This window comes from Esox lucius, chromosome 13 (genome assembly GCF_011004845.1).
Source record: "Esox lucius isolate fEsoLuc1 chromosome 13, fEsoLuc1.pri, whole genome shotgun sequence".
In the NCBI taxonomy this organism is placed as follows: Eukaryota; Metazoa; Chordata; class Actinopteri; order Esociformes; family Esocidae; genus Esox; species Esox lucius.
Genome location: NC_047581.1, coordinates 21,350,850 through 21,375,311, shown reverse-complemented (window position 1 = coordinate 21,375,311; position 24,462 = coordinate 21,350,850). Strand labels below are relative to the sequence as shown.

Here is a 24,462-nt window from a genome sequence, read left to right as displayed (position 1 = left end):
TATCTCCACCATGCTCTTGAGACTGTCCTGGGAGACACAGCAAATCTTCATGCGATGGCACGTATGGATGTGCCATCCTGGAGGAGCTGGACTGCCTGTGCAACCTGAATGGGCTGCAGGTACCGTCTCATGCTACCAGTAGAGACAAGGACACTTGCAAAACGCAAAATTAGAGAAGAATCAGTCAGGAAGGTTAAGGAGAGAGCAATTGTCACCACTTGCAAAACCATTCCTTTATTGGGGGTTGTCTTGCTGTTGCCTCTCCAGTGCACCTGTTGTTATGTTCATTTACACCAAAACAGGTGACATTGATTCACAATCGCTTATGTTTCCTATCTGGTCACATTGATATCCCTGAAGTATAAATTACTTGGTGTTATGATTAATTAATGAATGATTAAGTGTTCCCTTAATTTTTTGGAGCAGTGGACTTTTTACACAATATCATAAACACCTTTCCTTGAATTTGTTTCAAATCTTACTTCTTTCAGAAAAGAAATGTGGACTGCATCTTTAAGAATTTTTTTTTCACTTTTCCTATACATAATGGGGTAGGAAGGAAATCAAAATCGGGTCACAGTTTTTACTTAAATTGGCACAAGAGTTTACATTTTAGCCTTTTATTAATTGTTCTCCATACTGGCCTCTCATGTGAATTGAACATTGAACCCTGGTGTTGAAAGTGAGCAACCCAACCTTTGCTGCCAAATCAAACAGGTGTGGACTCAGAGGGTTGAATCATTCAATACTTCCTGAATGTATATGTAATCAATACTTATTTCCCACCTTGACATTAAAAATGACAATGACATTTTCACACACACTCTGACCATCCCACACAAAAATGTGTCTTTCAATCTTTGTGGGGACTTGAGACCTAACCCTAATTCAAAAACCCATGTTATCAATTCCTAACTCTAAACATTACACCTAAACCTAGAAGTAACTACAACTGTAATACTATGGACAATTGTACATATTTCCTTTCAGCTCCCCACATGCACACATAAATGTGGATCACACACAAATGCACAGACACACGCACACCAACAGAAATGTAACTGGGCATTAGGCCAGAGTTTCTCTGTAGGAGAAGGAAACTCACATTCCTATGATTGAAAGTCATGAAGTATCAGGTTCCATAGACTGTGGCAGGACACTTAAACAAAAGACACACAGATTCAGAGCAGTGGACATGGATTAAGAGCAGAGGGGATCCACAAGGTTCTTCAGAATAAAGTGCATGTGCTTGTGTAAACCTGTATTTGCTAGAAAGAGATTCGTTGCGGTGGGTTTTCTACAACAGGCCGGGGGCATGGGGGAGACCTACTGACAGAATTTATTAACCAGCCAGGCCAGCAGAGGGCAGTACCACTATACACTATGCTGTAGTGGTCAAAAAGGCTAGAACCCTAAACTTAGCTTCACCTCAACAGTGAAACGTAATCTTAACTCTAAACCTATTTTACCTTCACATCCCGGATTTATTACCGGGACATGCACTACGTAGTAATGATTCTACAGCCATCAAGCACATTACATAGTGCTGACTCTATAGCCTTTGTACAGTACATAATTACTCTTTAGCAGTACATACTGGGTCCATACCTCATGGGTGGATTGACAATCTGGGAATTCTGACAAGTGCCAGAGATTGTTTAAAGTCAAATTTGGGTAAGAGTGGGACTCATTCTGACCATCAGTTAGGCTACTTTTACCTCACTGTCAGAAGAGATCATTGATCATAAAAAACAGAGATGTTGATTTTGAGGGGACACTGGTGGTGTAGTTGAGGTAGGAAGAAAATGGTTAAAAGACATTGCTAGCTGTAGACACACATTCATATACCAGTAGCATCCTAATAGCTACTGCTGCCAGTTAGACGAAACATTTTTTTTTATGTTTTAAATAGTAGAAAGCTTAAGGTAATTATACATGATTCAAAGGAACATATAGACTGAGCTACTAAATATAGCCTAACAAAATGAAAACATGAAACATAACATTAGTATCATAGTATCCACTAAGAATGTAATATTCCATCTCAGAAATGTTCCATGCGCACGTTATTTCCCTCATGAACTTCATAGATCCCGGCTTAATGAATTAATTTGACTGATAATCTATATCGGGAAGAAGCTAATGTAAATGGAGCCTGCCTTGAGCATGCTACCTGACTTGAGCAAGTTCACATAATGTCTTTGCTTTACAGTGTGAGAACATGGCATGGCCCCGGGGTGTGAGGCTGAGGTAGATCTGAAGCAAAATAAGAAGCAAGAACAGAGAATAGTTGTGGCTTCCAAGTGGTTTCCAAATTTCAGGGTTGGTTTTGATGAGAGTTCCCTTGAGAAAATGTTGACTAATCTGATCAATACATTAAATACCTACAGAATAATTGTTTCAGTGGAATCTTACCACTGCCTATCTTCCCTGTAGGCTACAAAAATACATAAAAAAGATTAACAACAATGTTAAAACTGCCATACGTTTTGTTTCCATTTGTGGTTGTTGGTCTTACCTCAATGGCCCACTGGAGTTCATGTGTGAATGTTAGAATTTGATTATCTGTGCGCTTCAGTGATGTGTGAGTTTGATTAGTAATCCATAGAAATACAATTGAGACATTTGAGAAATATATAGTTACTGGTGTTTTTATGAAATTCATCATGACAGCTTGCAGAACAGTCGATGCTACATTACAACTAAGATAATGACCGTAGAAAAATCTCTAATTATCTTCGATGCTAAACGTGCCAGATCAGAATTTATGTCCTGGTCCACCCCTGCTATACACACACTAATGACTCTGTAGTCTTGACACACTGCACCCTGGCTCTCTATTTTCATGCTTCTCTCTTCTGCTCTCTTAAACACATAAATACCAATGGATGTCCAATTCTTTAGTAAGGTGTAACCCTACTACTGTCACTGGTATCTGTCTACTACTTTCTCTTTAACGAAGGTTGTTTGATCATGAGTTATGCATATGTAAAAATCTTATGGGTGTAAATTATCTGCAGAGATGAATGTTCTACAAAGCATACCTCTTACCCAAAACAGAAATGAACTTTTCTTCATTGTGTTTTAGCTCCTACTTGTCTCACGTTTTTATCTCTGTCCTGGTCCCCCACCTTCCCTGCTTCATTTCTTGGTCCTCTTGTTTCCTCTCCACTTTTCCCTTCTCTTGCTCCACAGAGGATAGATGATGACTAGATGTCTGTAGTTCTAATTGGTCCATCTCTTTAGTCCAGCTTGATAACATGGTTACATAATTCATGAGTTTTAAAGGAGAAACATTTCCTTATTGATATAATTTTTAAAATAAATTATACTGATTAATTCTTGAACAATACAATATATTAAACACTCATATCCCTAGTATTCAATCAGAACTACAAATGTAAGCTCTAATTGTAGTAAAAACACCTCTTAACATGGTTAAACAATTATGGACAAATGTTTGCATCCACAGCAGTCACTGAATTTGATTGGTTACATATCTCCAGCTTACTATTTCACTGAAATAGGGTCGGAGAGAAAGCTTTGTTACTGTATATATTGATCATTTAAAGACTGGATGACTGACAGAAGAACAAACACAGCCCTTGGCTTTGACAGTAGATACAGTAACAAAGCTTTCTGGTCTCTCTTACAGTAGGAATGTGGTCGGCTGCATCATTAAAGGATTGAGAGTGAAGTCAACTTTTTATTTGGGTGGTGCTTGGAAAGTGTTTCATGAAGTGTTGATACATATGTGAATGCTAGTTAAACGTGGCTTTATTTTAATTTCAATAAAATCGTTCAACAGCCTCGCCGTCAAAAAGTAAAAGATTTACAAGACATTGAATTTGTTACTTTATTTTTTTAATATATTTTTTTAGCCGACTGGGACAGTAAAGTCAAAATGTATATTTTTACTGTACACTCAAGGCACGTGAAAATACGATTAGAAGACATTAGCAGATACGGCAAAAGACCAGAATTACACCTTTTTTTTCTGGCTGTTTCAACATGTAAATGTTTTAGAATAACTGCACTTTCCGAGTTCCATCCTTCTGCTGCTTCATTTGTTATTTGCCATGACGCTATCCTTTGTCACAGATGAGTTGGTAATAATCTGTTGTTCCTTTTTTTCTTTAAACTTTTGTTTTCACATCCCTCTGATAAAGGTTTGTCTGGCTGATCTCCATACTTTTTGGCAAACTCTAATCTGGCCTTTCTGTTTTAAGCATTGATCAGAGTTTTGCATCTTGCAGTTTAGTCTCTGTAATTCTGAAGTCTTCTGTGAACTGTAAATTGTGATGCCTTAATTGTAGCATTCTGGCGGTTGTTGGTGACTTCACTGACAATTAATTCACTGCTGTTAGCTCTGCAAATGTTTCTGCCATCAACAGCTCTTGCTTTCCTTGGCCGACCAGGTCGTAGACAATTTCTGAAGGCCCCAGACCCTAGAACATGGCAAGGCAAGGCAACCATTTTTGTGGACCAATCTCCCAAACCAGGACGTTGCTTCAGCCATTAGTAAAGTAGACCATTTCCCATCAAAGTGACAGGACCATCCCCTTACCTGTACCTAACTTGGGGGCGTGGTCACATCAAGCCACGCCTCTCTACATGTCTACGTCGGATCATAGTGAGAGAGAACTCGGTGCAATCATCTTGGAGACATGGCTCAACATACAAGTAGAACATACATCTATGATAAACAAAGAAACCTACAGACGATACACACATGAACACACAACACACACACAGACATGCACACAGACCGATACACACATGAACCCATAACACACACACAGACCAATACACACATGAACATATAACACATGCACACAGACCAATACACACATGAACACATAACACACACACAGACCAATACACACATGAACACACAACACACACACAGACCAATACACACATGAACACATAACACATACACAGACCAATACACACATGAACACATAACACATACACAGGCAGATGCACTCAGCAGATGACTACATAACTCAGTGAATAAAACTCAAAACAAAAATAATTTGACCACAACATAATTTCACTGAATAAATACATTTCAGTGATGATTAAAAACAGCAATCTTTAACCTTAAAATGTCTATAGTATTTTACTCAGAAAGATAAAATACTGTGTAGGTATTTTATCTTTTTGTGTGCATTGGGAAAGACACTGGTTTAGATTAAGCTTGGGACTCTTCATTCATTCGCTATCACTGCTTGCTTGAAAGAAGAAAATACTGAAAAGGTTCCTGGGTGCATATAGGTGTGTTTGTGCTCAGAATGTTTGGGTAACTTTTTCTCTATGGGATAAATCTCTTACACGTCATAGGTCAGATGATCTCAGCTGTGTGGCTGACTATTGGAACTAGAAGAACCTGCTGATTGAACGCTTTTAGGCCCTCTCACACACCCTAATCTTAACCATAATCTAACCCTAACCTTAACCTCAATAAGGTGACATTACCTAGATGTAATGCCTAAACTTAACCCTAGACTTAACCAACAACACCTGGACCTTAAAGAAACCCCAATTGTAACTATAAAATCAATTGTAAGTTTGACCCTAAACCGGAAATTGACTTTTGCCTCAAGGGGAGGACATTTGGTCCCCATGAGTTCAGTAAGACCTAACACACACACACACACACACACACAAACTTTATCAGTCTTGTTCGTCAGAGGAGAGTCTAGGAATGCTGTGTGAGGTATATAAACAGTAGGAGGAGAGGAGTCTAGGAATGCTGTGTGAGGTATATAAACAGTAGGAGGAGCACTGCCACAGCACATCTTCAGATAAGCTGCAACACAACACATATGCCTGGACCACATCCACCACTGGTAGGGAACATACTGTACTACTCGCCATTCACATTTTGGTGCTTCAGTCTTTCTTTCCTCTTATTTTTCACAATTATTCTACAGATTTTTTATTCTTTAAATTGATTATTTTTTATCATTATTTATTTTTTGTGATTTTATTTTTCATCTGTATGCTCTTTTAAACCTGTACTAAATGGGAGACAGCATTCTGACAAATTTACCATTAACCTAATTTTATTCAGGCAAAACAGTTTTACAAAAAATATTTCTTCATAACTGTGTTGTTAATAGATTAATCTATATTTAGCTTAATAAATCATGTTAAAATATTAGCATACTTTTCATATTGTTGAAATGAATGAAATGCAATCCCACTGTGAGATTGCTGTATAATTAGCTGTGTTCATTTACAGTACAAATATGCTGGCCAGACACTTTTACTGGGAAATGAAAGTTGAGAGTTAAAAATGTTAATTATTATATAAGATAGAATTACTCAAGGATGTTAAATTAAATTGAAATATGATAGAATATAGAACAGGGGTATTCAACCCTAACCTCAGTCAGTTCCACATTTGCTCATTGCAACCCCCTAAACAGGGACTTACTTAGACCTGGGACAACAGGTGGGTGCAATTAATGGTAAATTAGATTACGCAGGGTAAGAGTTGAATACCACTGATATAAAATAAAGAAATAACTAACTCACCCTTTAATGTGAGGTAGCCTACTAATAGCAGAACAGAACAGAATGTTGGTATTTTTATAATAAAAGTAACCACCATTGACAACTCCGGGTGAATGTGTCTGTAGCTCCGGCTGTGAAGTCAAGAGCAAAAAATAGCTTTTTCCTTTTAATTGATGTACACATTCGCAGCACAAATCATTTGATAATTACAGATGTCTTCGTGATTTCTGTCTCTCCTGGCACTCTACCTAGGAAAAAGTACTGTAGAAGACAGCATTCTGACAATACAGTTGATGATTGGTTTATATAGGCAGGTTCACATGGTTCTGTTTCACACAATAAAAAATGGTGCTTCTTGCATGATAACACAAGGAACTCCGGGTTAAAGAATGGGATTACCTAATTATATCATATCCACATGACAGGGGACGTCAGGTTAAAGAATGGGATTACCTAATTATATCACATCCACATGACAGGGGACGTCAGGTTAAAGAATGGGATTACCTAATTATATCACATCCACATGACAGGGGACATCAGGTTAAATAATTGGATTACCTAATTATATCACATCCACATGACAGGGGACTTCAGGTTAAAGAATGGGATTACCTAATTATATCATATCCACATGACAGGAGATGTCAGGTTAAAGAATGGGATTACCTAATTATATCACATCCACATGACAGGGGACTTCAGGTTAAAGAATGGGATTACCTAATTATATCACATCCACATGACAGGGGATGTCAGGTTAAAGAATGGGATTACCTAATTATATCACATCCACATGACAGGGGACGTCAGGCTAAATAATTGGATTACCTAATTATATCACATCCACATGACAGGGGACGTCAGGTTAAAGAATGGGATTACCTAATTATATCATATCCACATGACAGGAGATGTCAGGTTAAAGAATGGGATTACCTAATTATATCACATCCACATGACAGGGGACGTCAGGTTAAAGAATGGGATTACCTAATTATATCATATCCACATGACAGGAGATGTCAGGTTAAAGAATGGGATTACCTAATTATATCACATCCACATGACAGGGGACTTCAGGTTAAAGAATGGGATTACCTAATTATATCACAGCCACATGACGGGGACGTCAGGTTAAATAATGGGATTACCTAATTATATCACATCCACATGACAGGGGACTTCAGGTTAAAGAATGGGATTACCTAATTATATCACATCCACATGACAGGGGATGTCAGGTTAAAGAATGGGATTACCTAAGTATATCACATCCACATGACAGGGGACGTCAGGTTAAAGAATGGGATTACCTAATTATATCACATCCACATGACAGGGGACTTCAGGTTAAAGAATGGGATTACCTAATTATATCACAGCCACATGACAGGGGACTTCAGGTTAAAGAATGGGATTACCTAATTATATCACATCCACATGACAGGGGACTTCAGGTTAAAGAATGGGATTGCCTAATTATATCACATCCACATGACAGGGGATGTCAGGTTAAAGAATGGGATTACCTAATTATATCACATCCACATGACAGGGGACTTCAGAGAATTTTAAGCATCATTACCATCACCCGACTAAAACCACAACCAAGGGAGCTAGGGAAACAACTACTTTAAGTACTCAGAGGAAGGGATGTAACCAATTATAATGTTATCAGAGCCGACTTCTAACTGATTAGCAATTTCACACTGGCCTCATATAGATCCTCCAAGACTCTACCCATCTCTCAAAGGTAATATTAAATGAACCTACCTCTTCATTCAGACTACTATATGTGGCTAATCAATTAGCCACATATAGTAATTGCTAATCAATTTCTTCCATACCCTCCACATGTCAAATACATGAATCTTTTCTGTGAAAGTATTCAGAGTCACTTGAGTTGGTGGTAAGGGCACGACGGGTAGAAAATCAATCAAGTACCAGTGTTGTAATACACAAGTACGGCTAAACATTTGGTTTGGTGGAATGAATCGGTAGAGTACATCTGTTAACTAGCCGAATTGTGAAGATTGGGGACAAAAAGAAAGTTAGAAAAAGGTTTAGCAAACCTAATGTGTCTTTGGTTCAGTTATAATATTCTCTGGCCACTGAAATTAAATGTATTGTGTAAATAACATTATTTTGATTTAATGTGAACCCAGCGAAAGAAAAGTCTACACACCTCTGTTAAAATGCCCGGTTCTTGTGATGTAAAAGAATGAGACAAAGATAAATCATGTCAGAATAATGTGACCTATAACGTGAACAATTCAACTGAAAAACAAACTGAAATCTTTAAGGGGGGAAAATTTAAAAAACTCACAATAACCTGGTTAACCTTATTATAGCCTTACTTTCACCCCATTGCCTCTCGCAAAAAAACTTCTGAAATCCATCTATGTCCCTGACCATAAACAGTGTGTCAAATCTGAGGGCCTGGTTGTTTTAATATGATTTCCTCAAGGATCAATTCTCATAAAGACCCTGTTCTCTGTGTACAGCTAAATTGCTGGGTTGCATTCAAGGGCCCCATTGTTCATCCCTGGGCTGGGGGGTGGCATTGGTGCAGTGCTGATAAAGAAGATGCCGCAAGACATACTTTATATCAATGTTTTATCAATGTTCCTCACATGTATATTAATATATCTGTTGCCTACTTTATTGTACAGTGTTTTGATTCTGTCTATGTCTAATTAATAGTTGTTTTGCAATTGTGATGTTGTCACTGTAAAACTGAGGTGTAAGAAATAAAATATGTACACATCTTCTTTAGCAGGTCCCCAAGAATATCTCCGGTCTCTATATTGCCTCAACGCAAGAACATCCATCCACATTCCCTTCAAAGGTAGGCCAGGCCAGAGACAGGTCTGGTGCGCCATAATCAAGACAACTTCAGTCACTGTGTGTGTTTTTTAGGACATCACACAGATGCTTAGAGGGTCGTTTTAGGACATTATGCTCAAGGTGATAAGTTAACCAAAATAATAAGAACTATTCATATTAAAACGCTGAGAAATAAAACCATGACAGAATAAGCTGACAACAGGCTTTACTAGTAACAATGGAAATAAGAGTACATTATATTTGCACAATTAAATAATGTAGCTAATTTTTATGCATTCAAGTAGTTGTACTAACTGAGTCTGTTCTTATCCTCCAAGAAGCAGGAACAACAACCACTGATGGCTAACCTGGATCCAGAGGTGTCAGGGGGCAAGGATCAGAAATCAGCCCAGAGGGAGAAGACAGATGCTGGGGAGCCTGCAGTTTGTACCTGTCAGCAAAAGGCCAAGGCCCAGTTTTTACTTCTACTGTCCTACTTCTCAGGAGACATGGAAGTGTTTGCACAGTGGATAAAAAGTAAGAATATATCCAGTAAGACACTACTTAATAAGTACAACCATCACTTATCATCAGTTTAAAGGCTCTAAAGGCAAATCATAAAGTGACTTTAATAATCAGGGAAGCTGATGCTCCAATGCTGGCCGTGGCAATATTAACCAGAGATACTACAGCCAGCGATCTGCAATAAAATTGCAAAAGTTACTTAAGCAATGTGTTTGTGTAAGATATACTTACAAATATTGGGGAATTTATTAAAACTGAAGAGATATACTTGTTCTTAAAATATGAAAATATTAATGTAGTCATGCTAATGGGGATGTTAGTTTGGAGGTGCCAATAATCACCAGTGATCATAGCAAAGGATCTTATTCAGAGCGACTTACAGGGAGTACGTGTATTTATCTTCAGATAACTAGATGAAGCAACCACTTACCACATCACTAGTAGCCTAAATTTTTAAGTATCACGGTCATAGTAGATTTTCACATATCAAATTAGTACATTGACATTTATCGTAATCCTGGTACATTCTTCTCAATAAAGAAGTTCAGCCATACAGGACAACAGCTGTAGGTAAAGACAAGTGCAAGTTATTGTTCATTTATTTTTGCAGTGAAGTATAAATGTAATTAATGAAAATTACATAATCTTAGTCATATGGTACACAAAAGGTCCAACTGAAATTTTACTCCAAAATGGAGAGGGAGGTGAGAGACATTTTGTTTGACTTCTTTGGACAAGGGCAGAACAACTTTTTCCCCCATCTTTTTAGCCTGGGGATTCCATGTAGCAAATTTGCTTTGCATTCACTGGGACATATGCAAACCTCCAAACCATGACCAGATTATCTATATTTTAGTGTTTAAATACAGAAACCTATATGAATCTGACACTCTCTTTCTCTCCCACCATTCTCATCTCCGTGTTCCGCTTCCAGAACAGTTCTTCCTGCTCCAGCTGTTAGATTGGGTACTCCGTGGTGCTTCCCAGGTCATGTTTGTCAACAACCCTCTGAGTGGCCTGGTGATCTTTGCTGGGCTGATCCTGCAGAGCCGCTGGTTGGCTCTGAACGGTTTTGTAGGCACACTTGCCTCCACCATCTCTGCCATCATACTGCAACAGAGCAGGTATGTGTCTGCGTGTTTGCGTGTTTGTATATGCGTAAATATGTCTACAGTACGCGTGAGCTTTGTGCGTGCCTCTGTTTTAGGGATGCGATTGCAGCAGGCCTGTATGGTTACAATGGAATACTGGTGGGGCTGCTGATGGCTGTGTTCTCTAATGCTGGAGACTGGTACTGGTGGCTCCTGCTGCCAAACATCTTCATGTCTATGATGTGGTGAGTTATGTGTGTGTGTGTGTGTGTGTGTGTGTGTGTGTGTGTGTGTGCTTGATTAACCTTGCTTGGTACAGTAGCACCTTAAGACCTCACAAATACAGCAAACCTGTGACTAACATGATTTAGCTTTTCATCCAGCAAATTATTAGAATTAGGTCTGTTGTAGAGATGTTGTAGAGAAAAGACAGTAGCTCTTTTGGAGCAGGGTAAAACATAGAGGATGCCAATTCTCCAGGAGCAGGGTAAAACATAGAGGACATTTAGGGCAAATTCTATGGTTAGGGTTAAAGTTACGTTTAGGGTTAAGAGTTAGAGTAAGGTTTAGGCATAAAAGTTACTGATGTTAAGGATAAGTTAAGCTAAAATGTAAGGGCAATCAACACTGCTGTCCGCATTTAGATTTGTTGGAGAAGAGAGGCAGCAGTGTGGGGAATGTGTAATGTAGCAACATCTATGTTGTCTTGAGCCCAAATCAAGGTCATGACATCGCCTATAATCTTCTGCCAAGGTAGATATTTGCAACTATGATAGATATCAGATTTTAGATGCCACCATGACTCATCGGATTACTTAATTACCACCCTCCCATCTTTTGAGTTATGGATGTGAGTGAAACATTCAAAGAATGTCTCATTCAGTACCAGAAAAAGGAGGCTATCTGAGCCAGTAAGTCCAGCAGTAGACATAGATACATCCCTGATTGGGAAGGTAAATGCACAAATGCAAGACATGGTGCTGCTGTCTTCAAGTAAAAAATGCAATGAACCAAGGTGCACTCTGTGCTCTCCCTACAGGAATCTCTGTGCCAGACCAGAGCATAAACTATTTTAAGGCCTTATTTATGAAGCTTAATCTACCACATAGACACATACAAACACAGATTATATTGAGCATAAATGTCTTAGCCATGACAATGCTTCCACCTGACATACAGTATGAGATGAGAATGAAAACATAATCTTTAACAATCTTTATACTAATATGCTATCTGATGCCATGTAGACAGTACAGTCCTGTTTAGTGGCACATACCAAGCCAAATTTTGGCAGCAGTGCACTAACAGACCTGTGACAGTCACCTTCTCTGATCTTATGTAAGAATGAACGGGTGAAAGACTTTCAACCACATGTTATAGCCAGCCTGACTAGATTTGGCCAAATCTGTGATTTGTGACTACTAGAGATAATAAAGTTTAATTTCCTTAGCAGCATAATTTCCTTAGCAGCATTCACTGACCTCCTCTCCTCCAGTCCTATAGTGTCCAGTGCATTGGCGTCCATTAACAGTCGTTGGGACCTGCCAGTGTTCACTCTGCCCTTCAATATACTGGTGTGTGTACACATGGTGGCTACAGGCCACTACAACAACTACTTCCCACAAGTCCTCTTCCAGCCGCGCACACAACTAGCTAACATCACCTGGACTGATGTTGACGTGGCTAAGGTAGGATATTGAGCATACTGCGTGAGCATGTGTCTTTATTGTACTAACTTGTATCTAAAACCTTGTAAAAGTATTAAAATTAGGACAACATTCTGTCACATTCTGGGAGAATTTCAAGTTTTGGGTAAAGTTAAGGTTTATTTTTAATAGGGTTTTAGTTTAGAAAGAGACAAAGAGGTGTCATTTCCCAATATGCTAATGTATTCTAGGACCTTTAGTGTTATACAGGTTATAACTCTGGTTATTCTATCTGGAAAGGCCACATGCCAGAAAAAGTTAACTTTCACAAAATGATTTACATTTACTCTGTTAGTCATGCCCAGGTGTGGGTAGAGTACTGAAAATCTGTACTCAAGTAAAAGTACTGTTACTCGTCCTAAAATGTACTCAAGTAAAAGTTGAAGTACCACCTGAAAAAAGCACTCAAGTAAGAGTAAAAGAGTACTTGGTCAAAAAAGTACTAGTTACATATTTTGTTCAAGACATTATAACGGCATAGTAACAACAAGGATTTTTTTTTTAAGAAAGTACAAACGCAAACTGCATTTTTAATGTTTGAATAGGCATTTGTTTTCCAGAGCCCATAGCAATGCAGAATAGAAAAACAAAATAAATTGCAAAAGTTAATAATACTGTATTTCTATTATTAATCTGTATTGCAAATACGATTCTTGCAAATTAATGCCATCATACATGTTACTGGAAAAAATAAATTAGAATCATCTTGTGTAGTGATGCTCAGTACATCTTGTCAATCAAATATTTGTAGTTAGTAAGTCAGGTCTTGGGTAGAATTACTGACTGCATTGCAAGTAAGCCACCTGGTTAGCAGCAATTGCTTTCAACTAAAATCTAGCTTGCTTTCAACTAAAATCTAGCTAGCTAGACAGGGTATGTTGCTGCTAACTAAAGTGCATTACTAAATAATACAATTCAAGTCATGCCCAATGAACCACTAATACAAATATATTAGTTGTAGTGTTATTATATACTGTAGATTAGCTAGATTATTACATTATCATTAGGATATATTACATGTCGTTATACTGTACATGGACTTGTACGATGAAAAAAGAAAAGAAAAGATAGCTAGCTATAATAATAGGATTTAGCTGGCAAAGTAGCGCAAGCCGGTTCTCTAACCTTACCTCTATGTGCTTGCGGAGATATGATGATGAGGTTTTGAATGCATCGAAGGTTGCGTCTTTGGGAATAAAAAGACAACATTTCATGATGATTGTGTTCCCTATTTTAAATTTAATTCTAAACATGTCGTGTAACTGGGATTGGAATTTTCCTCGTCAACGTCCTCCAATCATAGACTGTAAAAAAAATGGACGACGCCCTTTCGCTCTTTTCCATTGGTGAAAACTGAAGCCGCCAGTGTCCCGATACGGCGCTGACATCTTGGACTTGCGCCTGCGCAGATAGCGATCTTGGGACCAGTTCTGCGCAGTAGTTATGCGCAGTAGCGAGCAGGAAGTAAAGCCGTAAAGCCGCAAAATCAACGGCCCCACCCCTGTGCCCCGCCCTCACTCTCCCTCACAGAATGCGCATACCGTAATCAATCGCAAGTCCAAGTACAGTACAACCTTTGCTTGTTAAACCTAGATGATATGTTATAGCCGAACTAACATCATGTTTAACCTTAATTTAGAATAGGCCTAATACAAAAATAATTGGTAACTTCTAGCTAACGATCACCTGCTAGCTATTAACATGGCTATTAACGAGGCTTGTTGTCTTTTAGCTAACGTTAGCTAGCCCATTACATTTATTTACTAATTAAATAGCTTATACATTTAATTTACCGAAAAAAATTCAAAGATCGATTGGAAATGCCAGATCGGTTAGCACAATGTACTGCAGAACAACCCATTATGTCTGTGTGAAATTATATCAATTATAGAAATTTAGACATTAAATGTAAAGCTCCAATTTCCTCAGTCCTCCGAAGATCGCGAAAAAAGCCTGATGGTGCTTCAGTGGCTCCTCGGCTCAGATAGCTGTCAATCACAGCTGTGAATCACGATGTCACACCACCGTTTTTAGAGCATTAAATAACCAACTAAAAACCAACTTATTTTAAAAATAAACTCTTGAATTTACATTAGCGTGATACAAACTACAGTAAATGACAGAAACCAGCTTCGGAAAAAAGATATTTGAAGGGTAATTTAATTGTTTAGTTGGTCTCACGTCCCATTGAATAACATGGGGAGGGCGGGGTTTATGACCTATACTGGGACCACTCACCAGGGGGCGATCGAGACGTTTTGGCTTCACTTTTCAGGGCTTGTGCGGCACGCTTGCCTCCAATTCACAACTTTCCATGCCGGTGTCTGTCATTTAATTAGCTACGTCCGGGCTCGCACTCCAATGCAGATTTAAAGGAGCGGGAGGGAACACCCAAACTCAAATCACGAAACGAAAAAACTAAATTTTTTTGACAAATGACTGAAGACAAAATTGTTACGAAAGAGTAGATGAAATGTAACGGAGTAAAGAGTACGGTTTATTTAAAAAAAAATACTTGAGTAAGAGTAAAGTAACTAAGAAAAGTCCTCATTCCTCTGAAACTGTAACATTTTACTCATTTGCGTTACTTGTAACGCGTTACTACACATCCCTGATCATGCCTTAAGCGTTTTCTAATAAAAAAGCATTCACAGGTAAATTTTTGTGTGCCTTGACGTTTTGAAGGTGTGTCCCTCATCTTTACAATGCCTGTGAGTTTTCGGTGGTGTCACTCGAACGCACCTGATCTCATGCCTATCTTCCAGCTGTTCAGAGCAGTGCCAGTAGGTGTAGGCCAGGTGTATGGGTGTGACAACCCCTGGACAGGAGGAATCTTTATGATTGCCCTCTTCATTTCCTCTCCTATCACTTGTGCTCATGCTACCATTGGATCTGCAGTCGGCATGGTTTCAGGTAAACACACATACATTAACCCCGGCCTATGAACCGGTGTGTTCTATACGTATTTAAAATAGATAGTATTGTTCAGCAGAGATAACCCCAGTGTGTGTTTAATCCTTAGGTCTGGCGCTAGCTGCTCCATTTGAGGCTATCTATTTTGGTCTGTGGGGATATAACTGTGTCCTAGCCTGCATCGCTATTGGGGGGATGTTCTATGCTCTCACCTGGCAGGTACACCTGCTGGCAGTCACCTGTGGTGAGTTCACTCTACAGTGTCATTTGTGGTGTCTGTATCACATGGTTGAAGGTATTAAACATTTGGAAGGATGCTAATGTAGCAACATAACTGAGATTGACTGTGCCTTTTCTTCACCAGCGTTCTTCTGTGCATATCTAGGCTCAGCCATCACTAATGTGATGTCCACAGTAAGTAGAAATCTATTAGAATCTACACTATAGATAACAACCCTAAGGGTTGCCCTCACACAAATACAGAATAAAAACATGCAGGATAAATCTCCATGCCAGTGGCCATGGCCTAAAATCTCTCTCCCTTCTCCCCCTTCTCTTTCTTCCACCTTTCTCTGGGTTCAGTTTGGTCTGCCTGCCTGCACATGGCCCTTCTGTCTCTCCGCGCTTACCTTCCTTCTGATTACCACAGAAACCAAAACCATCTTCAAGTTGACACTTGCCAATGTGGCCTACCCTGAGAGGAACCTACGCTTCTTCTGGAAGCTCCGCAAGCAAGAGAGGTTGGAGAGAGAAGAGAAGAGCGATAGGGAAAAGGAACAAGAGATTAAGTGTAGCGATAAAGAGATGCTGAGGATTGAGATAGAGCGCATGGAAGATGGAAGAAAATAAAATTTAATAAATGATCTAGGAGAGAGGGATAATGTAGATGGGCTACAGTGAAGTGAGCAGCATAGTAGAACATGTCTGAACGACTCCAGGGGCATCTGTTTTCTATGAGGCGAAAGCACAAATCTGAGCGTAAACCATAAGTGGGATGATTTCCACAACAACTGTGAGATTTATTAATAAGTCTGCTTGAGTGCATTGGTGAATTCATGCACAGCCATGACCATGTGAACACACAGCGCAAAAGGCTGGAATAAGCAATGTGCTTGTCAAACATAAGCGACATGACCTCGCTTATTCCATAGGACATAGGTCATGAAAAAATATTTTTCATTGTATGTTATATTATTATATAATAATCCATAGAAATTAGAGTTGTTTGTTAAATTATGTCTATGTGTAAAGCCATTATTGAAATATAATGGCTTTACACATAGACATAATTTAACAAACAACTCTAATTTCTATGGATTATTATAATAAAAAATGCACTGACATGATAGGATTATAAGACATATACAATAAAGACAATAATGTTCAATGTTGGATGAATTCAATTGAAAAACTATTCAATTTGAACATTATTTCATTCAAGAAATATATTTCCACCACTAGGGTTAACTACTAGGGTCATTGCTCTAAAATCTCTTAACCCACCACACCGTCTGGCCATTGTTTGAGCTACATCCCGCTGTCACGTCTTGGAATGGCTGGCGTGCCGTACCAGTGAGATCCAATGTCCGCATTTGGATCATGCTTCTTGTCATTGCCCTCACCTGTGTTCCTGATCACTGTCACTATTTAAGTTCCTCCTTTCCCAGTGTATCTTGTCGGTCAATGTTTGGTTACACCCAAATGTAACAATGTTCTGTTTAGTCTTGTTCTTTTGATTCAGTTTTTTATGTTTTAGTTTTTTTATTAAAAGTTCTCTGTTCACCCTGTCCTGCCTCCATGCTGCTTCAATGTTGCACCTGTCCTTCCCTTATCATTTTTGTTGATATTAAATAAATAGTCCACCTGTCAACAAACTATCAAAAACAATAAACACTGCTCAAAATAATGTAAAAAAGATCATTAACAAAATCATCACAGTATAACACCAAGTCAATTAAACTTCAAGGATTTCAATCTGTCCAGTTTGGAAGCATAAGCGTTTGTGAATCACTGTCACCTGTTTCAGTTTACATTTAAGTGATAACAGGTGCACTGGAGAGGCAAAAAAAGGACATCCCCACAAAGGGAATGGTTTTGCAGTTGGTAGCCACAGACATTTGCTCTATCCTTATCCTTCCTGACTGATTCTTCTCTCATTTCTTCTCTCCTTGTCACTACTGGTAGCATGAGACGGTACCTGCAGCCCATTCAGGTTTGCTGTGTCTCCAAGTAAAGTCTCTAGAGCAGAGGTGTCAAACTGGTTCCATGGAGGAAGTGTCTGCAGGTTTTCTCTTTCACCTTGTACTTGATTGATTAATTAGGTCACTAATTGGTTAGTTTCTACCCCCACCTAGTTGTTTAGGTCTGAACTGGGAACCAATTTAACTCTCTGCCCTCTGTGGAACCGGTTTGACACCCCTGCTCTAAAGCATGGAGGAAATACCACGAGATGGGCTATTACACAAGTGGTGCAGGACAGGGCTGCAAAAGGGCTTCAACCCAGCAGCAGGACCGGTATCTGCTCCTTTGTGCGAGGGTGAACAGGAGGAGCACTGCCAGACCCCTACCTCCTGTGGGCTACTGGTGTGCATGTTTCTGACCAAACAGTCAGAACCAGACTCCAGGAGGTGGCATGAAAGCCTGACGTCCTCTAGTGAGACAGTAAAGATTTCAATTTTTAATATATCTTGTTCATCGAGACCCAATATATCTTGTTCATGAGTGTACCTTAATTTTTTTTAGCAGTGTATTTAGAAGCAAATAATTTTTAAGGTTATGGTAAGTATAGAATAAAGGTTAGGGTAAGGGTTATGATAAGTGTTAAGGTAAGGGCAAGTTATTTTGTTGAAATGTTACTGAAACTTACATTTTTTTTGTCTGTTGTGTATTCCCAGATATATAGGTTATTGGGACTGTCCAAATAAAGTATTTCCCAGTTCATCATTCCTTGGCCCAGATCTAATAGTGACAGGAAGGTTGACATACCTCATTAACCGGCTTAAGTAATATAACCCACATGATTTAGGCAGCCTGAGTACATTTGACCTAGACTGGCTTGTGACTATATGAGATAGTTTTTGCCGGACCGCATAAGCGGAGCTGGCCTAGAAGAGTGAATGTCTATTAATGACTGACTGAGTGAGTGAGTGCCTGACTGACTGACTGTTTACCCCTTGTTAAATAGCGTAGTGTTTAGAGATGCAGACTACAGAACAACAGGTCCCACGTTCGCCTCCCATTATTATCAAAACATATTATGCCTCAGAATTTGTTCAGGACAAACAAAAGCTTTGCTAGCTACAACATTCAGCGGCTACATAATAGGAAGCCTAAATTAAAAAAGTTCTGGTGGATATTAGTAGTGTTGAATTTCAGTGGCTAGGAAAAACTCCCTAAGAAGGCCGAAATTTAGGAAGAAACCTAGAGAGGACCCAGGCTCAGAGGGGTGACCAGTCCTCTTCTGGCTGTGCCGGGTGAACATATTAAGAGTACAAATTTTAATAATTAATAAATAAATATGTTGGCTGAGTCCAGAGTCTATTTAAACTTAGTCCAGGTCGGAAGCATGACCAGATGGACAAGGACAGGGACAACACAGGGCAGGGGGAGGTGTCAGCACAGTGGCAGCTGAAATCGTCAGGTATCGTCTTGATCTGCAACACAACCAGGAGGACTTTGGACAGGGACAGCAACGGATCTTTCAAGGCAGGTACTCCTCAGATGTGGGGAGTTTAAAATGGCAGGAGACAGGGACATTTTTTGAAATGCATTCCTTATATATACAAGGATTTATAGTGGAGAAGGAAAACTGACCCTACTCCCCCAGCACAATAATATAGCAATGTAAGATCTTGGGGCTGAGACAGGGGGGTCTGGTGACTCTGTGGCCCGATTTGGGGGAGGCACCGGAAAGAGCCCAACAGGCAGGAGTTCAATCCACCCACATTGCCAAGCATCAACCAAAGGGACACCCACCACCTCCAACCACCCTGAATGAGGGCCGAGTATTGCCAGCAGAGTACAGCCCAATTGCACAAGTGCGCTACAGAGAGACAACAAGAAGCCAGTGACTCCGCCCCCGAATGGTATTAGAGGGAGGGCATCCCAGTGGCGATGAGAGCCCACCTGGCAAAACAGCAAGGGTGGACAGCCTTTCTGGTCACCTTCACGCCCCTGGGCCAGACTAAACTTAATCATAGACCATGCTGTAGAGATGAGTCTTTAGTAGACACTTGAAAGTTTGCACTGAGTTTGCATTTCTAACCTTAATTGGCAAATCATTCCACAGTAATGGAGCTCTATGAGAGAAGACCCTGCCTCCGGCTGTTTGTTTAGAAATTTTAGGTACTATAAAAAGGCCTGCATCTTGCGATCAAAGGTTACATGTAGGTATGTATGGCTGGATCATTTCAGTGAGGTAAGAAGGAGCAAGTCCATGTATTGATTCATAAGTTAACAATAAAATCAGCCCTAACCCTAGTGTAAAGAGGCTAGTACTGGAGTAATGTGTTACTTTTTTTTGTTCTAGTTATGATTCTAGCAGCCGTGTGCAGCACTAATTGAAGTTTATTTATTGATTTGTCAGGGTAACCGGAAAGAAGAGCATTGCAGTAATCTTATTTTGAAGTAACAAAAACATGCATCAGCAATGTTTCGAAGATGAAAATAATCAACTTTTGAGACATATTTTATATATTCATCAAAGGAGAGGTCAGGGTCAAGGGTAACGCCGAGGTTTCTTACAGTTTTTTGGGATATGACCATGCAGCCGTCGAGGTTCACAGTGAGATCACAGTAACAACGCTCTTTGTTTCTCGGGTCCTAAAATTAGCATTTCTGTTTTTCATGAGTTTAAAAACAAAAAGTTCTCTGTCATCCACTTCTTAATATCTGAAATGCATGCTTCCAAAGTAGCAAATTTTGGGGCTTCTCCATGATTTATTGAAATATATAACGGCGTGTCATCAGCATAACAGTGAAAATTGACATTGTGATTCCAGATTACATCACCCAGAGGCAGCATATATAGTGAGAACAATAATGGGCCCAGAACCAATCCTTGAGGAACACCAAGACATACCTTTGATTTGTCAGAGGATATGCCATCCACACATATGAACTGATATCTTTCAGATAAATAAGATTTATACCAGGCTAGAACATGTCCATGTAGCCCAATATGGATTTCCAGTCTCTCTAAGAGAAGGGAGTGATCAATAGTGTTAAAAGCAGCACTAAGATCAAGAAGAAACAGGATGGATGCGGAACCTTTGTCTGAGGCCATTAGAAGGTCATTTGTTAACTTCACGAGTGCAGTCTCAGTACTATGATGGGGTCTGAAACCGGACTGGAGCATTTCATAAATGTTATTTGTCTTCAAGATGGCATTCAGGTTTTGGGAAACAAGTTTTTATATGTTTTTTTATAGGAACAGGTGGTTCGATATTGGCCTATAATTGTTTAATATGTCAGGATCCAGATTAGATATTTTTAGAAGAGACTTTCCGCTGTTTTTAGTGAGTTTGGTACACATCCGGAGGAAAGGGAGCAATTTATTATGTTCAACATTGGCTGACCTAGCACAGGAAATAGCTCCTTAAGTAATTTTGTTGGAATTGGGTCTAGTTGACAATTTGTGAGTTTAGAACCCGTTTGCAGAAAAACATCCCCAAAGAATGTTGTTTCCACCTCCATGCTTCACGGTTGGAATGGTGTTCTTGGGATTGTACTCATCCTTCTTCCTCCAAACATGGCGAGTGGAGTTTATACCAAAAAGCTCTGTTTTTGTCTCATCAGACCACATGACCTTCTCCCATTCCTCCTCTGGATCATCCAGATGGTCATTGGCAAACTTCAGACTGGCCTGGACATGCGCTGGCTTGAGCAGGGGGACCTTGCGTGCGCTGCAGGATTTTAATCCATGACGGCGTAATGTGTTACTAATGGTAGTTCAGGGCTGATCCCTCACCTTCCTCATGATCATTGATGCCCCACAAGGTGAGATCTTGTATGGAGCCCCAGACCGAGTGTCATGGCTGTGGTAGGAGTAGGACACGGGACAGAGTCGAGGAAAAGGGTATAATCCATGTTTAATTGAAAAGATAGACCCAAACAAAACAAAAGCAGCAACCAATGACATGGGGTATTCCATACAAAGGCAAAACCAAAATGAACCATACTGGTGTGGCAAAACAGGGAACTTAAATAAGGTCCCCAATTGGAGGCAACGACCAACACCTGCCGCCAACTAGGGAGACTAAAAGGATTGGAGGTGGCTAGAGGTGCCACCTCCTGTCCTGTCCTGACTATGCCCCCAGCCCAGCGCAGAGATGGCTAGGGGCATAACCAGGATGTGACACAGAGGGAGATTGACCGTCATCTTGAACTTCTTCCATTTTCTAATAATTGCGCCAACAGTTGTTGCCTTCTCACCAAGCTGCTTGCCTATTGTCCTGGAGCCCATCCCAGCCTTGTGCAGGTCTACAATTTTATTCCTGATGTCCTTACACAGCTCTCTGGTCCTGGCCATTGTGGAGAGGTTGGCGTTTGTTTGATTGGATGTGTGGACAGGTGTCTTTTATACAGGTAACAAGTTGAAACAGGTCTGTGAGAGCCGGAATTCTTACTGGTTGGTAGGTGATCAAATACTTATGTCATGCAATAAAAATCAAATTCATTATTTAAAAATCATGCAATGTGATTTTCTGGATATTTGTTTTAGATTCCGTCTCTCACAGTTGAAGTGTACCTATGATAAAAATTACAGACAGTTCATAGATGCTATTTGTGGTGGAGGAAAACTTAATAAGAAACGTTACTCAGTTTAACACAATGCTTAATGGTGACTAACGAAATATTCAAACTTGGCGTGATGTTAATGCGTGACAAAGTTATCAAATGGCAAGAGGCTATACTGACACCCGGCAAATGTATAGCTCGTGGCGTGGTGGTTAAAGACACAACACTTCTTATTGCGTGCCGGCTGGACTAGGCTTGCCTGGATTCTTGTCATGGTATTAGAAAGCATTTATTGACCTCCACTCCTCTAGTCCTATGTTATCCAGTGCATTGGCATCCGTTGTTGTTGGGACCTGCACACCAGTGTTCACTCTGCTGTTCAGTATTCTGATGTGTAGTCACATGGTGGCTACAGGCCACTCTACCCACCACCAGTCGAATGTGTAAACAGTCACGGCTAGGGATTCTTATCTGAGTTCTGTGTATGAGAATTTAGAGTCAGTAGTTCAGTTATTAAAACAACTATGTTTTAATAAATGGCTTCATATGATCACTATCCTTAAATAAAAGTTTTTTTGCATGATCAGTCATATTTTCAAAATCAATGCTAAAATTTCTGCCAGGGTATGCAAACATATGAGCACAATGGTATGTAAACCGGACCAAATGTAAAAACTAAAATGATCCAAGTTAAATGTAATCCTTCCTCTAATCTAAGTTTATTTCTGACTTTAAACCTAGATAAACTTTAAGACTGCTGCTCCAAAAATGCTTTTTGGATTATACATTTAGATAACAGACTAATCCTAAACTGCCACTTGAGGTGGTTTAACTTGGATGGCAGCATATTTGTGGTGGAGAGGGCAAATTTACAACTGAGTCCCTTGAAGAAAAATTTGAGACAGGTTTAAACTCTTTTGACTTTTATGATAATGAAGAGTTTTCAAAAAGATACCCCTTCTCTAAGGACTTGGTTACTCATCTAAACTAAAAGGTTGGACCAGTCATTCAGCATGGGAGTGACATGAATGCAGCTGTCCCTCCAATGCTTCAGCTGTCCCTCCAAATGGTGGATGGGGACCTTTTTGGACACCACAAGTCAATGGTCAGCAGGATTGTGGCCAGAGTGTCAGGTGCTATTGCCACTCTATATTTATAATGTTATCATTACACCCAATCCGTTTGGCTATGTGAGAGATTCTGGCTTGAGGGAAAGTTGTTTTTAGCATCCTATTTGACCATCACGTAAGAGCTTAATTATATAATATAATTATTGCTTACTGAACTCAAGTGAAACTAAACCGGCTGTGCATATGTTCAATACTATACATTCAATCAATACCTTCTGCCTATATATTTGATGTGGGAAATCAGGTAGAGATGCCTCGCATCTGTTGGAGTGAACACTAAGCTCCAACCTGTTCTGGTTAGCAAGCAATGGGAATATACACATCATTCTTCATACGAAAGCAATGACACCTACCACCCTGATGCTACCCATATAGTCACACACGCTGTGGTGGGGATGCCAAGATCTAATTTAAATGAAGCGTACGGGTATTACATAACTCTAGAAGGTTCTATCCTGATGCTTGTAGATACGGAGTTGCATAACAGCTAGAGTGCGCTTAGTTCAAACACAGCCTTAGTGTATGTCACACTGAACAAGGTAATGTAGACTACATTTAAGGTAGTGGCATAGAAATGTCATGTCTTGATATAATTACATTTTAACATCAATAACTTTAAAATCATAACTAAATCCTGGAAGACAAATTGCTGTCATTACAAATACAATCATGTAGCTGATTGGGTTTATGTTTTTAAGGGTTGCATGAAGGTAAGGGAGGTCCACGATTCCCCTTCCTGTTCCAGAGGCAAAAACCATGCTCTGGTAGTGGATGCAGGCTTCAACTGGAGTTCAAAGGTGTGAGGAAGAGCAGGGGACATGGGGGAACATATATTCATATAGTCCTCCTTATTTTACACAGTAAATTGAGAAAGTCTTTTCATTGACATCAATGACCTAGGGAATAATTACAAGGAGAGGAATGTCCCTTTAACACAGCACCCTTCACAGGGCAATGTGCTCTTCACTGCAATGTGGATTTGTATATATAAACCAGAAAGAAAAG

The 24,462-nt window shown here is 39.6% G+C and overlaps 1 protein-coding gene across 1 annotated transcript; it reads left to right on the top strand.

Annotated features, from left to right (window-relative positions):
* Positions 1-5,770: 5,770 nt before the first annotated feature.
* Positions 5,771-17,376, top strand: slc14a2 (solute carrier family 14 member 2). The gene is made up of 10 exons (XM_010876444.3): positions 5,771-5,855; positions 9,305-9,376; positions 9,693-9,891; positions 10,814-11,003; positions 11,087-11,215; positions 12,466-12,658; positions 15,442-15,589; positions 15,699-15,833; positions 15,954-16,003; positions 16,172-17,376. Exons 1-10 carry the CDS (start codon positions 5,832-5,834, stop codon positions 16,436-16,438), a joined length of 1,407 nt encoding a protein of 468 aa, XP_010874746.1. The 5' UTR covers positions 5,771-5,831; the 3' UTR covers positions 16,439-17,376.
* Positions 17,377-24,462: the final 7,086 nt, after the last annotated feature.

Excerpts from the sequence above, each read along its gene's own strand:
- slc14a2 (XM_010876444.3), top strand. The coding sequence starts at position 5,832 with ATGCCTGGACCACATCCACCACTG. Across the intron at positions 9,377-9,692 it reads CATCCACATTCCCTTCAAAG|AAGCAGGAACAACAACCACT; the intron begins GTAGGCCAGGCC and ends TTATCCTCCAAG. Across the intron at positions 11,216-12,465 it reads ATCTTCATGTCTATGATGTG|TCCTATAGTGTCCAGTGCAT; the intron begins GTGAGTTATGTG and ends CCTCTCCTCCAG.